The 19,234-nt window shown below is 37.2% G+C and overlaps 1 protein-coding gene across 4 annotated transcripts; it reads right to left on the bottom strand.

Moving 5' to 3' along the window:
• Positions 1-815: 815 nt before the first annotated feature.
• On the bottom strand, positions 816-19,189 carry LOC110834685 (uncharacterized). 4 transcript variants are annotated; one of them, XM_022074112.2, is made up of 7 exons: positions 18,948-19,189; positions 13,511-13,620; positions 11,957-12,146; positions 10,127-10,288; positions 9,271-9,478; positions 8,347-8,542; positions 816-8,021 (listed from the first exon to the last, which is right to left on the bottom strand). In XM_022074112.2, exons 3-7 carry the CDS (start codon positions 12,131-12,133, stop codon positions 7,826-7,828), a joined length of 939 nt encoding a protein of 312 aa, XP_021929804.1. In that variant the 5' UTR covers positions 12,134-12,146; positions 13,511-13,620; positions 18,948-19,189; the 3' UTR covers positions 816-7,825. The 4 variants fall into 4 exon arrangements, with proteins under 4 accessions (XP_021929804.1, XP_021929805.1, XP_021929807.1 ...); XM_022074113.2 differs by lacking the exon at positions 18,948-19,189 and adding an exon at positions 15,122-15,374; XM_022074115.2 differs by lacking the exon at positions 10,127-10,288.
• Positions 19,190-19,234: the final 45 nt, after the last annotated feature.

The raw sequence follows: 19,234 nt of genomic DNA, 5'->3' as shown, positions 1-19,234 counted from the left end.
AAATATATTTGAAAGCTATGGTGCAGATCCTTTGAAGCATGAAGTATTCTAAAAATTCATGACCTACTGTACAAAAAACACAACGCTTATCTGTTGCAAAGATGAATTCGTTGTAGTTGGTTAGGGAAATAATTACAGTTTATTCTATCATTTAGGTGACGACGCTATTAGTAGCGCAGACTGTACAACAACTGATATCAAATGCAAAGTAAAGTCGTCCCTAACTAAGCACTAAGCCATGAAGACGTCTGTACATCACTTTCTTAACCTCGATACTAGATGGAAGTGAGTGAATAGCTGGCTGGGTGCAATATCTGGTCTGGACACCCCTGCCGAGGATCTGACCGCGGTTTCCCAACCTAAACAGCTATTGGTGATTAATGAACAATAAATTGGAAATTATATGGAAGGAAGCTGTCATAGCCTAATAGGCACAATCCTTGCATTTGACCAGAGGGACTGAAGAAAATTACATAAACCCACAGTCAGGATACCTGGTCTCTTTGAGTTTCATGGGTCCTCCCATGCTAGTCATGTTTTCCTAAGAGGTAGACATCTCCCATGACCAGTATACATTGTTGTTCAAAAATATGAACTTAGGTTTTAATATTGTAACTGTGTAACAGTGGCCTGAGGTCATTCCTGAAACACGTTGTAGCTAAACAATCACCTACATTATGTGCCACAAAGTTGACTATTACATATGCAAATGCTTAGAATAGTGCATCATATAAAAATAAGGATCAGCTAAGGAATATTGATAGCTTCTGGAAATTTCTGTGGAGAATTACACACTTTCAATAACAGACAGTGGATTTCAAGAACTGTTATTGTTTATTCAGAACAATATGTTGGCACTTATTTTTTATCCAAAGACCACAAATATTATTTCATAATTCTCTCTTGATTCCTGTTTTCTATCCAAGGACTACAAATATTTCGTGATTCTCTCTTGATTCCCTCTTTAAGTACAGTGCTTAAGTCAGCTTTTATTTTACATTCTTTCTGTAATTTAATTATCTAAAATGTAACTACCTTATTTGTAGTAAAATCAAATTGGCTTATATTGGAGATGTCTGAAGTGTTTTAACATGGGGAACAAGGCTGGTTAACTCTGGAACAACAGATTGAACAGCACAAACTTCAAGGATTATTTGAATACTGTCAAACAAGTAAGAAAGACAGTGAGTAGGAAGATTTTAATGGTGACAGTTGAGGTATATATCAAGGTATTGTCCCAGCATTCACCTGGAGAAACTTACAAGCACCATAAACAGACACTACCAAGATAGCTCATACCCCAGCTGAGAATCAGACTGTTTCCCTTTAACATATAAATCAATGTTCCTGCTGTGCAACATTGCCTCCAGCTTAGGAGAGGAGAAACCAGCTCCTCTTTGTATTTCTGACTTATGGATAATGCTACTAAAGAACATCTTAGAGATAACCGTTTCATTAATTCTACCTCTTTTAAGTGCAGAATAAGTTTCAAAAAACAGTAAAATTATATTTTGTACTTCCATTTTCTTTATAAGGAAATCCCCCCCCCCCCCCCCCCCAAAAAAAAAGTGGAAGGTCCACTACGGTCTGCCTGATTCTTACCAGGGAATTTTGTATCTTTGTGAAGCATCTCATCATTCCATCTGAAGCATTTAACTGGTCATGTGCATCATTATCACTTAGTCTTTTCCCACGAGATCTACTTCTTGTATGTCATGGTTGAAAATAACTCCTGCCAGAAATAAAGACCTGGTAATCCAACCCATAGCCTAGTCACTGTACCCAGTTTAACTTTCTCAAGGTCATTACAGAGAGAAACTGGAAACTTGTAAACATAGTTACTGTAATGTCAGCAAACTTGAACATTTGTTAACTGGCATTAAGGCTTCTGTTTTATATCACAATTTTTCTAGCGTTATTTCACTGTATCATTCTTATTACCACAGATCTGAAAATGTTGGACTGAGATCCTTTACAGATTCTGACAAGACATTCCCACTAGTATCACAAAGATGTTCAGAATGAGATGTGTCAGTGTTGACGGCGACGACACGATGTAAAAAAGAGAAAGTTATTCCTGTGTCTGAGCTACTCTCAATTGAGGTATACAGGAGATATTGATTATAAATTATGGCCAATAATTAGTGAACCTCAAAAGCTGTTTTGAAGGTTGTGGTGAAATCAGACATTTGGGGGAGGTACTCACAGCTCGGAGGTGAGCTCAAGAGAAACCGATATACCCATTTGAGTGCGTATGGGAACGGTCAATGGCACCGATATTTCTTAAACTTTTCACAGGCCTACTTCAAGTACTAGAAACTGTATATTTGATCCTTTAATACTATGATAATCCTATGAAACATGATAAAATGTAAGAGAATTCTTGCTGTCATTAACAGAACTAACAAAATGCAAGTGCTCTTAGCAAGCTACCTAACTATAGTATTTCTATAACAAGACTGCTATTAGCCTATGAATTAATTTATGCCAATCAAATTATAGCTATAGCAGTACCACAAATAATATTTCACCTGACTAATGGTAATCATGTGACTGGTAACAGGGAGGGGAGAGAGAAAATATAAATGGCGTAAGCACGAATCCTACTCGCATAATACTGCTACAGTGAAATGTTTTCATGGTGCCACTTATATTTGGTTTCATCACGGTTTCACGTATTGTGACGCTTGTATGAGATTCGAGATGGTAAAATGTGGGCTGTATGGGTCTTCTGGGGTGCGAGACTACATGGCATCATAATCCATACCACAATCTGTGTGTGATAGAAGTGTGACGTGTCTTTGCAGTCAGTCGCTTGTGATACTGCTATAGCGTAAAACACACATACAAATATATGTGCACATACATACAATCAAATATATTTCATATATATATATAATTACAACTGGGAGCATGACTACTTTTACAACTAGCAACTATGTTTCTGTAAGCCTTTATGCAGTGTTAAAATCAGAGAGAGACGTCTCTGATTTGAATACTACGTCAGGAATACATTTTTATTGTAAACAAATATATTCGAATGTAACTGAATTAACCGTTATTGATCATGGGTCACGAACCTTTACCAACCATGCATTGATTCTTACATGTTACACTATTAAACCTGGGGTTAAATCCAGGAAGGGAGTCCCCATAGTACTTTGGCTTAAATTGTGATCCCACGTACAATAAAGGTTAATTTGTAGATTTTTATTTATGTTGTATGATGCGAGATAGCTAGGGAATTGGTCCTACTGTTTTACCAATGTCAATCAGAAAAGGCGAAATACACATAGAGCAATGGTGGCGAGACCCATTACACACGCATTCTACACAGTTCAGCCACAGGTTTGAACGAGACACTTTCCTTGCAACCAGCTCGCCATACTACGAATGAAACAGCATTACACAACAGAAAACTTCTAAAAACAGTAGGGTGACCGCAGTCTGTTCCGTACTTATGTTTTTTCCTTTCGCATTCATTGTTCTGAGACGGGAACTGACTTTTAAATACTGTTTAGATCTGCTCTGAGGGACCGGATTACTTGCAAACTCTTTTAACACGTGGTGAAATGCAATTTGTTAAGCGTCGCACACGTACCTCCACGCTTTCTCTATCTGTTCCAAAAAAACATTACCTCCTTTAAAATTGCAATATGTGGCCGAAACTTTATTGTAAGGGTTAACAAACTGTATATTACAGACATTCCTAGAATAATATATGAATTATTCGATTTCTGTAAACGTGTTGAAATATTTATATAAGTATATATTAAATCTTGTCCGTCTAATCACAATAATTCTTATTAAATATTACAATAATTAACATTTAAAATATTGATTAAATGATGTTCTTTATCGAAATATTCGATAAAGAACATCATTTAATATTTTAAATATTTTAAATGTTAATTATTGTAATATTTTAATATTTAATAAGAATTATTGTGATTAGACGGACAAGATTTAATATATACTTATTATATCACAATATGACGCAACTTTACCATCTTATATTTATATAAGTAAAAAATTGCCTGTCACATTCCTGTCCTGATAATGGTTCAACAATAAATATGTTTACCGCCAAACATTCACCAATAGTTTTTCCTACCTCCACCCAAAATTCTCTCTATCGTGCAGCCCTACACTAACACAACTGACAACAGAGTCGATTATTTTTAAACAGATCACGCCACATGTCCATTCCACGCACTGATCAGGCTGTGCTGAGCGCAGCACTAGGAATCGATGGCTGTCTTCTGGGTTGTTGCGCCATGTAGTCTGGTAGACGTTTCAGACTACATGACACAACAACCCAGATCTTCAGACTCACTGCTGTGAAAACCTTACATAGCACCAGGAATGTTAGCAAGGAATGTGGTCCTTACAGTATACGACGCACTCGCAACTTTTTCTCGTCACCTTTTTGTGATTCATCTGGTTGTACAAATACAGAACTTGCTGTTGCTTCTATATATTTTTTTTTTTTGAGACTGAGGTGGCTCAGCTTTGGTTGCTCGGATGACTAATTCGAAATACAGGTGCCGCCACTGTTGCTCCATGCACAACAAGCATTACTGATGGCAAAATTATAATCACTGTTCGCCATTAGAAGATCTACCTGATGACCTGAACAGCTGCTTATGGCACAAGAAGTGAAATGAAACATGAATGACTTTGAACACTTATTTCGAAATGGTTAAATCTCATCTTATACGTTCGGAACTTTTAACGTAACTTTTAATGACACACGTTCCGTATACTGGGGAAGGAATTTCTGTTCAAAGGCTTTTGTACGGACAAATGTAAGTGCGGCAGTATGCAGGTGCCTCTTACTGTATCGTGGTTACATCCCGATTATTAGGCATGTTAATTTTGCATTAATTGTACCTATTATTGTATATGAATGCATTTAACTACAAATTTAAAGATTCATCGACATACAGAATTTCAAGAACATAAATTTACATAGCTCTAATACTGTTCTCTACTCAGAAGTTCACACGTCTGCCACGTTCGTACATGTGAAAGTATGATTTTGAAAATACGGCAAACAAGATTGCGAGTGGAATAAACTTTCAAAGAAATTTCATGATAATTAACTAATTTCTACAAGAGTTGTTTGTGGGAGATCATGCACAGAAACATACAATTAGTATAGTAAATTGCAATTTTTTTAAAGCAGTTTTAGAGAAATATCTAGACATTCTCAGTTGCGATAACAACAAATGATATGAAACATTATCACTTTTAGTAGTAACATCATTTGAAGAGAGACGGTTCACGTCTGAATGCCTCTTACTACCTGAATATATATTATCTATAATTCTACAGTATAGGAACCCTGGAACTCTCATTATAATTTTCATAAATGCTATTTATAAGTACATGTCACAATTTTAAATGGCTAGAAAGACCAGGGGGGGAGCATTTAATGTTAACAGGTCATTTTAACACTGGCATCTATAATATTTTCTTGTACACTCTTTCAACAATTACGGCAAGTTGTCTACAACTCTAATTATAAAATGAAACTGTAGTCAACTCCTTTTTATTCGGGGTAATGGAGGGAGAAGTGTATAGTAATGAAGAATATTGAGGACTTCCGTTCTTTGACAACCTTTTAATAAATATTATAAAGTTATTTTCACAATGCAGTAGAACTATGAGCATCATTTGTCTCGCATATGAGCATATATTCGTATTATATAGACAATCCCTTTCTAATGGAATGAACAGGAACAATGCAATCTTTTTTGACGTAAATACGTCTATATTTTCGGGTCGGTGTCATTCGGCAAAAAGTGGAACGAAAAAGTGGAACGAAAAAGTGGAACGAAAAAGTGAAACGAAAAAGTGGAACCTGGTTACCTAGGGAACGTCGTGTTTACTCGGCATTGTTGTTACCTAGGAAACTTCATCTGTTTATCAACAAATCGACAATAATGGTTACCTAAGGAACATCTGTTTACTCAGCATTGTTGTTACCTATAAAACATTACATTACATTACATTCAGCTACTACAGACCCATCTTAAGCGTAACTAATTCAAGTTGAATAAGCAATGTCTTAATCAAACTTTACTCAATTTTAAAGCATGTATAAAGGAAATACTTAGAATAAAGCCAATATATAAACTTCCTTTCCGTATAGACGTATTTACGTCAAATTCTCCGGAACCGTGGTTCCACTGACAAATTTTGTTTTACATATGAGCATTGTTAAGTAAGTAAAGTACCCTAAATGAACTCTGTAATCTTATAGTCTTTCCTAATTACTCTTGTAATTATTCTTTATTTCTTCAGTGCGTGTTATTAGGAACATGGAAAACATGCCCACGAATAATCAAGAGTTGACGGCATATACCATATTTACTCACACATTACCCCTCCCCTCTCACATTAAAGGATAACATCCTATTCACTTTTACATGGACCACTTACAAGGCACATATTCAATTTTCAGATACAGAAGACGGGTTTCAAGAATGGAAGTTGGCAAAATATATTCCGATGAATAGTTTTTGTCTCCAGTTTTGGAGAGTTAGGTGAGGCTAAGGACCATTCAATACGGATTCATTTAATTACCATCAATACAACAAGCTATTTGGTATTGAATAATAGATTAATGAATAATGAATTTAAAAATATTTTTAAGTGGCTGTGGCCTCATTTAAGGTACTATCCTCACATTTGCCTGGAGGGACTGATGAAAAACATGAAAATTCAGTCAGGATAGCAAGTATCTAGGCCAATATTTCAACTTGGGACATCCCAAATATGAAGCAAAAGTCCTAAGCACTTAGCACACTGCGTTCAGTCTAACCATGAAAATTGAGGTTATGTACTGAAACCGTCTTAGGATAAGTTACATTCTGTCCTACAACTAGGCAATTGAAATAAATTTGTAAGTGAATTTTTAAAATGGATTTTGGAATGTAAATAAATGGGGTGGGCATGAAAATGACCCTTGCACTATGACCATTAGCAAAATTGAATTTATGGAAATAGGTTAACATCTAAATGGGTTTGAACTAGCTTAGGACAGGGTCCAATACGAGGTAGTTATGACAGAACTTATAAGCTTTCAAGCTCGATTACAGGAAATTTCTTGAAAAGTTAAGTACCTATCATCTGCGCAGACAAAGTCCTGTATCATAAACTTAGGTTATCATTTTCCATCTTCAATTTAGTACCACCTGGTTCTGTCATAAATTTTACGTCCAGGAAACCTTTCGACGCGTAATACGTACTATATATTACTGTATCTGCAGACGGGTTACGAATGAGGAACTGGTCAATAGTTTGGAACGGCCATGTTTCGTCAAGAATTTTTGTTTTTATTTCAACTACTCCAATTCTTCCTTTTTCATAAGTTCGCATTACTCTCACATTCTGACATCGCCGTTTCCACATACTCCGTATTCTACTCCCCTATTCTAGAGTTTAAAAACCAAAGAGGGATGGCATAGGGGACGAGGAAGAATTATTTGAGCAAACATGGTAATGCAAAATGGATGTACTCTGTGTAATTTCTTACATATTTCACAACTTTAAGCAGATATTTTATGCACTGGATATGTCGTTATATTGCCATTGACAGAACCGAGTACCGATACAGTTTCTTTTACTGTTTTGGCCAACCTTCTTTGGATTTCTGCTCGACCTTCCTTGTTTGTACTCTCAAATGCAAATCAGTTGAATAACATATTTTGACACTTGTAATTGACAAGATGAGACCAGATCATCACAAAATGGTGGTAATACTTCCCGTTGCCTTATTGAAGCTAGTCGCTGGTTCGCGACTAGCCGACTGCTGTAGCTATGTTTGTGATTGGACCGGCGAGATGCTAGTGGACTCGGTGATCGTTGCTAGAACCGGGATATCCAGTGAATCGTAGAGTGGATATTCACAGCATAGCAGAAACTTCAAAAACCTAGGAACCTCAACATAGAAGGAGGGGGGTATTGGGATTAGAGGTGATGTGGATGCTTTGTAGTAGCGGTACTCCACATTGCTGCAACAAACATCATGCAGTGAGGATGACCAACAGAGTATGTACTTTCTAACAGCTTAAATTTTTTTTTATATAAAATTTACTTTTTAATGTAGAGATTGGCAAATATAATTTGTTATCTGTATAAATTATGAATAAAATAAAGAGGATGTTGATCACTAACTAGTCTGTATTTTATACAATAAAGAAGCTGTTAACTACGTAAGTAATTAAAAAAAACAGATTATAATAAATAAATAGAAATATTATGGTTTTCTCGAGGGGGAAAAAGTTGAATTTCTTGTGTCTGGCGGAATATTAAGAAATGAGGAACAAAATTTCTTACTCTCGATATTTGTCGTCTGACGATTTCTCCAAGAGAGGCATTCCGGACAGGAAGAGAATGATGAGCGTTGTGAATATCGGAGACAGAATGGCAAAATACTCCAACCCATCGAGAACATTCAACGATATAATGAAGATCCCCCACCACAGCACTATCTCACCAAAGTAATTGGGATGACGAGATAACCTCCACAAGCCTAAAAAAAAAAAAAAAATTGTCATCTTTATCATTTCGTACTTCTTCGACATTTTTGACGAGTCAATACAGAAGTGTATTTTCTTTCATCTAATCCAAAACTGTTTGTAGTTTTATAATAGTTAAAATTTGCTAAACATTCTCCATCGTAAATGTCGTATGGCGCTCCAATTTCATTCATTCATTTCTCATGAGCTTTCGACCGGTGCCAACCCAGCATCGTGAGGAAATTGGGGAGCTACAATGAGTAGCGTAATCCGGTCAGGAAAGCCAGCATTGGCTGTGGGATTCGTCGTGCTGACCACACGTCATCCTATATCTGGTTGGATGATCATTCACCTCTGCTTAGGCACGTGAACGTGAGGCCAGAGCTTTAGCTCTCAGAGGGCTGTTACGCCACGGATTTAATTTAATTTAATTTTAATATAAACATAAAATAATTTGCTTATTATTACATAATCGTCTGATTTCTCATACTTTGGCATAAGCGTTAACGTTTCAAATATAAAATTTAATTAATTCTTATGGAGTTGTTTAATTTTATACTCGAAGACAGTCATTTTGAGTTGATAGTACCCTGTTATGAGAAAGGTACGACGATTTTTTCTTCTGACTACAATATTGTTTCTGAAAATGGTCGTCTTAATTGACGATACATACACATTTTATATTATTAAACTTCTTTATTTATAAGTAAGGGCATATTATCCATGAGTCTGTGCTACATACCATCGTTACACCATTTTCCAATATTAGCAGGATCCTGGCGGAACTGAAATTTCTGAAGATCGGCGTACGTTTCTGCCAGCAGACCGATAACAAAAAGTCCTGTTCCAGCAGAATCTAGCGTTGTCATTGTCCTTGTAGCTGGAGGAATTGAATTGTGAGGGGAGTTAATAAAGATCACTGGAAGACTCACTACATACACCCAGATAGCCTGAAAAGAGAGAGGAGAGAAGCGGTCTGACGAAAAGTGACATTTGCCGAGATACAATCAAATAATTTCTAGGAAGAATATTGGGGAGTATATATTATATTAAATCTTGTCCGTCTAATCACAATAAATTCTTATTAAAATATTACAATAATTAACATTTAAAATATTTAAAATATTAAATGATGTTCTTTGTCGAAATATTCGATTTACATTAGACCATCATTTTTCATGTTTCACGACATGTTTCAGTTCCTAAAAGAACCATCCTCAGGTGTATATAATTATATAAAGCTTCAAAACGATAATTCAAATACAATTTTCATACATCTTATGAATATTGGGGTGATTTATCAGATTTCAAATAATTCATAAATACATAATTTAAAGAACATGTGACAGCTTTTTCTTATTGTTTATAATGATCCATTTGTATTTTGCGAGGACAGCGTGTTAATTCCACTCGCTACGTATTGAAATTACTCACACTGATGTGATATTCGCAAGGAGTTTAATGAAAATCGGTCCATCGTACTTATACCATGACTGGGGGTAGACGCACGCACCTCACGTATCATATTCTGAAGTCTATATTCACTTCTGGTACCACAAAAAAAACAAACAAACAACAACTTGATCTGGGGCACTTACTTGAAAAGTCCAGAAGACAGCAAATCGAATCACGTTACTGCGTTTATCATCGAAACGTTTGTCACGGCCTATCTTGAGAATACGATAAAGCAGGTATCCCGACAGACGGACACCCCAGAGACAGATGAACGCAGTCACCATTAATTGTCGATTGTCGTAAGTCTGGAATTAGAAAACGACGTACGTGTATATGCATATTACTGTTTCTCAGTTGTCATGGTGAAGCATGAGCCTCGATATTCCACAGCATTTCCTATTCAAATTCATTTCTACACATTCGATAGTAGTTTGCAAGTTGTCGTAATAACATTAAAGCCTTGTTCTGCCATGTTTATAACATTTGTTACATGCTACACTTTTTCTGAATAACCATTTTTAATCTTAAAATACCACGTGTGAGCTGACGTGGGAAACGCAGTTGGCAGCTCCGACATCACGCTCCAGTGCTGACACCTCTAACGCCTGATAATCAACTTCCTACTGGATGGCAAATTAAGATGTTTTTATAATTGACTCGCTAGTCCTCCACGGAGGCATATTTTTAAAATCCAAAGTACATAACAGATCTGTTCTATATTAATTACGAAGAAAGTTAATTTGGCTTTTTTGTGTGACGTATTAGTTAGTTAGAAAATGACCATAAGCAATGACCTTGGAAAATGATTACTTGAGAGGAACTGTACGAGGAAAGAGATAGTAGGGAATGGGTCAGCTGATCAGAACAGTCGATGAGGAGAGTCTGAAGGCAGAGACGATAAAGTACTACAGTATAAAGAGAACCAGAAACTGTACATGACTTAATTTCTACATTGTTCAATAAACCATGTATAGTATATACTTAGGGCGGTATCGCACTAGGATGCCATGGCAGCGACACCAACAGCGATGCCATGGCGTCCAGCTGCCAGAAAAAGACGCCAGACAAGCTGCCAGCGAACAGATGGATCAACGTTATGAGATCACGAAATGAAGGGCTATTAGCAAGGAGAAATGTCCACTTTTATCACTTTTGAGAAAATGAGATTTACCTTTATCCAAAACTACATACCTGGGGTGAATTTCAATTCTGTAACAAATAAATAAGTAAGAAATATTCTCCATACACACACTTTGCACGTCCATACCATTATTGAATTTGAAATATTTCAATTCTTGCAAATCACATGTAATATTACATGAACAAACTTTATTTAATAAAACATTATAAAAGCAGGTTTCTTCTTAATTCACATTATTTGTGATATATAGATAGATATATAGATTGCTAAACAAAAAACTTAAAAATCAAGTTGCCATATTGGAAAGCGGCCCCACAAATAAAGCCATAGAAACACTTCTTAGCTAATTCTTTCTTTTCTACTGTAAATAAATCTCCTCCAAATATTTCCACAAGTTCTACCCAGTTTCTTTTTTTCAAGTCCCGGTTTGCGTATTCAATAGCAGATGAATCCCATAGTCGGGACTGAATTTCAATTATCAATCTTTCGCTGTCGAAATTATCCACGTTTGGAAGAAACAGAAATACACACAAGCACATTCACGCACGGACGTCAATGGACTGGCCTCAGATTGTCGTGTGATGTTGATTTGGCCTTGGCCGTGGCAGCGATGCCAGTAGCATTTGAACTTGGCATCTCGGTTGGCAGCGATGCCAAGTTGGAAGCGCTGCCAGACGGATGCCAGGTGCGATATATGACTACTAAATTAATGCATTGAGTTTGGCCGAGATGCTGGCAGCTGCGCCATGGCCTCCCGTTGGCATCCTAGTGCGATACCGCCCTTACCATCCTGGCCCGAAACACTGTGTCACCAGAACTGCAGTTGTCTCACCTGTGCCAGGAACAGGGTGAGTAGCGCCAGAATAATGAAGTTGGTACCACCGGCAAAGTCAGTCAGCTTGTCCAACTGGAAGGTGGCAGCTATTACAAAGAATATCAGTTGCATGGTCACAGTCACAATGGCGCAGATAGCCAAGTGGTTTTCGTCTAGAATCTGTACTGCCATCATAGACCTTTGCAACCTGAAACGAGACATTTATCCGCAGTGTCAGTGCCGGAGATTTTTATCGGTAGTGGCCACAAGAATTATTAGTGGTTTAGTGGGAAGAATTGATGTTGGTTACACAAAGAATCATCCATTTTACCTGAAAATACTTTCAAAAATTTTTTTTTGTCAGTAAAAAACACGACGAATATTCTTTTAAATATCGGTCTTCTACAACATGAAGCGTGGATTTTTATATTTCCGGGTGGTAGGAATATTTGTGATACTTGGTGTAAGATCCTGATATTCTATTGAACATCATGTTTCAGTGGTTAAAACTCCTGCTTCATGTTCAAGGAAGCCCTCAAGGTCAACTATCCTGACTGAAAATATTTTTACAAGATAACGCCTTGAAATAGGCTCCTCCTACCCTTACCATTCACGTCATTCACAGTCGTCCTGTTATTCCGTGTCACACAATGTTAAATCAGCACGAATAATTTAACACGAATTAAAATTTAAACTTGTGTTTGAAGCACTGGACATGGTAAGATAATCTTTAAATTTTAATAATAGAATTATGTTACAATTTTAAAATACAGTGAACCCTCAACATCCACAGTTAATTACATGTGACAGATAGGCCTACAGAAATGACAAATTAAAGTATCGAATCCTATGTTAAAATAGCAATTCTTTATGAGAAAATCATATAATTGAGTATTAAACTCATTTTTGGGAGCAAATAAGTACAGAATTCTGACTAGTTTATATATACATATATATATATATATACGCACACACAACGTGAGAGAGAGTGTTAATTTTTACGAAAAAAATAAATATTTAAATAATTTTATTGAAGACTAAGAGTTAGGGTAAGAGTAGAACTTGAGAACATTAAATCATCAGTCTTCTTGAAAATAATAATCTATTAGCTAGCCTTCTTCTGTTCAGTGAGCAGTGAAGATCAGCTTCCACATTTATGATAATTTTCAGTTTATTTTCCAAAATCGTCGCTCTCAAATCTTAAATTGACTGCGCAGACGTGGCCACTGATTTTATCTTAAGAACATGGGGTATATAACGCGTCACTGTACGCTTTAACAACGGAGGTTCTGCCGAGATTAGATGCTCTGTGGGTCATACTTTTGCTGTTAGTTATACAGCGTACATGAAAACATTCGTAAGTAACGCATATCGTCACCAGAGGGTTCTTAACGTAAACAAAAGTCCCGCCAATGACGTCATGTGTTTTTGCAACAGATAAAAACATCTGCATGTCTCAAGGCAACGCATTCATAACCTCTACGTCGCTCAACATTAGCACGAAACTTGTACAACTGCCATTACAGAACCTTCTTTAATACTACTAATTAAAATGCATACAATTTTACTAACCAAAATTCAGGAACAGAAGTTCGCACTGTGTTTACCACCAGTAGTTCTTTGTACTCGGGAGGTCCTCAGTTTGAATCGTAGCACACAGATCATCATAGACTGTACATAACCTATTAAAATAATAGTTACTGCATTAGGATTTAATTATTTAGGATAAAATATACTAAAATAATGCACTTGTAGTAATGTTAAAATGTTTTAAATAATAATGTTTGTGTGGATTGGTGTCTTTCGTGTAATATTGGCATTAACAGCGATATTAAAAAGTCGAGACGTAAGGAACACACCGGAAGCTACAGTACGGGATTGGGGCTCGCAGGCTATGCTGTGGAAGGACTCGCCTTTGAAATGTCTCAACGCTGTCCGGCCAAGAAAATGCTTATTATGACGAAAGGAAAAATTCTTAGAACTTTTGTCTCAAGTAGGGAGAACCGTATATATTTTTTTTTAAAAAAAATCATTCTTTCTTGGATATTCCGCAGAATAAACAACTAATAAAATTATTTTCATGTAGGTACTAGCTCAATGGTAACCTGACATGAACCCATTGTCGCAGCAGGAAAAAGTGCACTAACATTTCGTATTAGTTCTGAACTCTGCTGTAATTTTTACGCGAAATGAAAAAAAAAAATACAGTTTTTTGGAACCTGTACAACCTAGGCCTTCGTGTATGCGCGCGCGTGCGTGTATGTATCCATGCACAATTATTCTTCTTCCTGTCTGTGGGTTCAAATACGTAAAACACGACAGTCGTTGGAGTTTTGTTTACATGAATGGAAATGGTGGCTTTGAATGGAGTCACGCATTGCGTGATCTGATTTGTGAAGGGCACCCGACATTAACGCAACAGCGGGCCAACTGTCCGACACGCCAAATCACGCAAACGAACAAGCAACATGGGCCACAGTTTTCATTAGGTTTGTTTTCATAACGGCGCTATTTTTGTATACACTTCTGGCGGATGTCTTGCTTTCTGACAAACTGCCAAGATGGCGCTGTTAACAGCTCTTCCGAAATATGACTGCTGTGGAGCGCTAGAGCCGGATGTCGACAGACGGCAAGGGAGAATTTTCATTTTCACAGCCGCGTCAGAACGACAGACCCCCCCTTCCAGATTTTTACAACAGAAACTGGAATGTGAAGTAGACAAACTTCTATCAGCAACAACCCAGAACACAGCCGTGAGAACTTCGAATAACGCTGTTTCTCAGGTTGGCACTCGCCTTCCGCCATCTTGGTTTACGATCTAGGACTCAAGTCGTTAGAAAACTTAAAGGGATGGCGCTAAATGGAAAGATGACGACACTTGTTTGTAGCACTTCAGCCAATTGCCAATACATTCACCTCACACCCATGCCAACTGATATTACCTCATGTAAACTTCGCAGAAGCACTGATACTTTCTGAAAGAAGGCCGAACACGATTTTCCTAGAGGTATAATTGCCTGCTGTACTCAATAATCGGAAACGAGGTCTACTGTACGAAAAATTAACACAGATTTTGTGACGTTCGGATTACGTAAGACACGAAATTCATACAGAATTGTAGGCAAACCTCTTGGAAAAATATCCACATGAAAGACATTTTTAAGGAGTAGGTAAACCTTTCACCTGGATCTGAAAATTATCAGCCTCCCAATAATTCTAGAGGTCTACATCCACATAATAAAGTTAGAGATAACATTTTAATTGTTAAGACGCCATGTTGCAAAGTACTTCCTCAGCGTATCAAGAATTTGGCTGATTACAACGAAACGGAACACAGCGAAATGTCTTCGTTTCCCCCAGAAGATTACGTTACACATAAACTTTAAATCTGTGCCAGAACTGTTAAGGCATCAAATTCTAGGTTTACAGCACTGTGTTGTAAGTCGAGGCCTGCAGAGTAATTTTACGAGCACGTCACGTGACTGTATCTGGTGACGAGTCGCGGATCGATACCAGCCAACCGGCTCCTCGCTCACGCGGAAGAGTCTATCGCTTCTTCATGCCCTACTTTTCTTCCGCCCAGAGTGCAGCAGAGCTACGGAAATGCCAGGGGCAGACTGGAAATTTATCAATGAAAATGACGAGTCACGGAAGGAATTCCTATCAGTAGCATATCGGTAAATTAACCGGGACCAAACAGTGCGTTTCCTGCGTCACAAATTTACGAGTCGGAGTAAAACAAAATTAACTTATAAAGTTGAACGCAACTGTCACCGGCTACGGACAGAAAATATTATAATATTGCTACGTTTATTTTATTCTTTTTTATTAAAAGATTCTTGATTTTAATCGGGAAACCCTTGTAGCATTCGGCCGTGAGTCACGTAGTTCTAGCCGGGAGCCGGATAATAACAGTTGCGTTTAACTCTATCGATGAACTACAAATTATGTTACGTGCTTGAAGATTTATGGAGATGCAATGAAGGTTTGAAATGGGTGCAGTATTTAAGGATATTTGTAACAACCGTCGAAAGTTTATTGATCTGGGTTCAGGATCCGGAAACTAAAAACTCGCACAGACAATAGAAATTTTTTCAAAGATCGTAAACGTCATGAAGATATCCGCCTGTTTGCAGCTTGTTAAAAGACTCTTGGCTAAAGACTCGGTGTATTTTTAGACGTAGACAGTCACATTACAGACATCACTACGTTGAATTAACTCAGGTTAAGGGCCTGCATGTTATTATAGCCCAATTGTTGTGAAATTAAGTCTTTGCGCACTTCATAGTCTAAAATCATCCGTCTTGTACTTCATTAAATATTTACCATATCGATAGTTTTTAAAATAAAAACGTACACATCCGTCACGTGATGTTTTGTGCAAATTTATGCCATTTCGAATGCTTTGATAAACTTCAATTTTGGATTTCACGTAAAACAGGGGTACTCGCACAAAAGGTGAGACTCGCCATTGAAAACAAAAAAAACAACAACAGACATATTTCGAAAACTGTGGTAACTGTCCCTGATTTACCGAAAATTCGTCTGATAATGTTCGGTGTTTACCATGAATACATTTTATCAAAATACGTCAAGTGAATTCGGAGATTATTGACGGACAGACGGACTGAGACACGACTCACTTCTGGAATCTGACGATGTGTAATGGTTATGCGATCATGACTGGTTCGTCTATAAAGCTTCGCACATTTACTCAATACTCTGGCTGGAATAACAAAATCTACATTATCTGATTGCTAGTACAGGATGTTTCTGACATGCACGATAACAACAAAATATGTCTATATAAAAATGGGTCCACGGACGCCTCGTTTTTAGCTATGGCCGGCAAGATCACCTGACTTAAAATCAGCTGTATTTTTATTTACAGGGCCATGTTAACACTACTGTGTATACTACGACAGAGGGCAGAAGACGGGCGAGAGTTAAGCGAGATTGGTTCTCTCGCCCTTCTTCGACCAACTGATTGCTGATCTTCGACGTGTGTGTCTAGTTACATATTCTCAAGATGTGAGGCATACTTAGAAGCAGAAGGTCGTCACTTCGAGGCTCGTATATAATAAATAAGACAATTTAAACTTCAGCGGAAAAGCGGGCCGTGAACAACCGGCTACCGCGGCGGGGTCTATGCGAGTAGCGTGCCGTGTCCGCTGCCTGAGTGAAACCACAAGGCAAAGCTTTGAGCACTTTTTGTAGACTGTTGTTGTGCACAGAACACGCACTTAAAATGATATCGTGTATTTCAGGAGCACCCTGTGTGTACACCCGTGAACACAAATAATAAACAGGATTAAAACTGACAGTGTACACTTCACAGACACGTTCGACAGATTAAGTTCAATGAAACGTCAGTGCGCTTATGTACAGTGGTATTTAAAAGTGTCCGATCTAAATTAAAACTGAAATGGCTCGACAATATTTTGTGAAATTCTCCAATGACAAATTTAAGTAAGATCAGTTTGACTTTTCTTGAGTTGTTCCAAGCATACAGACGGATGGAGGGTTTCCGCGTCCAAATACGCAAGGTTAAAAATCAAACTGCCTTACATTCTGGTATAATATTTAGTGCTGTTGTGTTTTTATTGGAATTAAGCCAGCTCCTTAGCCACTAATACAGCAGTCGAGGGAAAACTATATTACGAACTCTTCACATAACTTTATATTTTATATGCATTACTAAATAAACTTCGTGATTTTTTTATAAATATCCATTACATAAAGACAAACTATCAACAAAATGTTAACAGCGAACTTTAGAGTAAGGTTAGAAACATTCGGTGTTCACTGTACGAAACCTTTCCTTGTATAAACAGAATACACGAACCTTCGACTAAATATTATTTTAACGTCGAATAACGTTTATAAAATCACGGCACACTCGACGGAAACTGTAAGGTAACGCTGGTGTGTAACTTCTTCGAACGACAATAACTCGAGACCTATGTAAGATAGAAAATATAAACCTATATGTAAATTAAAGAGTAAAATGATGTTTACTTTATTCTATAATGCATATTTTACACATTGTTGAAATAATTACCCAAAACACGTAATAACTATACCCTCGTTCCTTAACTTCAACCGCTTGCCACGTCTAAAGCGTAAGAGATAGATCAGGACATATTGCGAGTGAAATACGTAAATAAACACGAGCTTTTCAAATTTGCAAACAGATTTGAGCTAACTCTTACGGTTTAGGAGTTTTGGACATTTATTTGGCAACAAAGACGCAACACAGATAAGCTGTCGGCGGATGACGTCACGTATAGATAAGATGTAAAGGTATACATTAGAATTTTATTTCAGTACAAATATATTTCTACAGTTAAACGCTATTCAACGGTAACTAGGGAACCGTGGTTCCACTGTCAATTTTATTTATATTATATTCACGCATTCTCATTTAACCTAACCCCACGCAATCACGGTGTTTCGTAAATGACCTTCCTTCCGAATGATGTTACAGCAATTTAACATGTAACTGAACCATACACACGCAATTATAAACACGCGGGTCATTACCATGTATTTACGATCTTTAAATCAGAGCCATCAATTATGTCAAATAGTGCCGTAAAACACTCCACAACTGAAATTCATTCCGACTTACTAATTATAATTATTCAGTGTTACAAATTTAAACAGCAATTAGAATTAAAAAATCTACGTAATAAACATTCATAATTACTGTTTCTCTAAAATTGTCATACTAGAAGAAGGCAAGTTAGACTGTCAAATAGAGTAGGGAAATGTAAGAGATTGCACCTTTAATGCCAGACGCGATAAAACCATTTCATGACCCTGCATAGCTTATCAGTCTGACTCCTATCCGCGTAAAATATCAGTATCTCTTCGTGAACATTCCAGTTTCTAAAAGGATCGATTCATTTACACGTGTTACATTCGCAAATGTTTTGCGAACTTTACCGGCAAACTGCTTCCTTAACACCCACGACGGGAAATTAACGTACTAACAACAGATACTTACCGAAATGACACATTTAAAACAGAATCATTGCAGATTTTTTCTCATTCATAGCTGAAATTTCTGACACCATTCCGCTGTGTAAATTGATCTCCATATGGTGTCACACCCACAAAATTAGAATACGAACATTTCTTCTGTTGTTCAGTGCATTCCAATAAAGACTATTAATTTCACGTTATAAATAAAATCTGCACTCCACCATGTTTACCGCGCGTCGACTCGTTACGGACTGGGATTATCTGTGCGGATCGGCCCACCATCATGATACGTGGTCCAAAGCTGGGCCG

Source organism: Zootermopsis nevadensis, unplaced genomic scaffold (genome assembly GCF_977971745.1).
Source record: "Zootermopsis nevadensis isolate Lab colony 2312 unplaced genomic scaffold, Znev_1.0 Znev_ptg000007l, whole genome shotgun sequence".
Taxonomy (NCBI): Eukaryota; Metazoa; Arthropoda; class Insecta; order Blattodea; family Termopsidae; genus Zootermopsis; species Zootermopsis nevadensis.
Note: the sequence above shows the minus strand (reverse complement) of the source record. Positions and strands in the feature narration are given on the sequence as shown.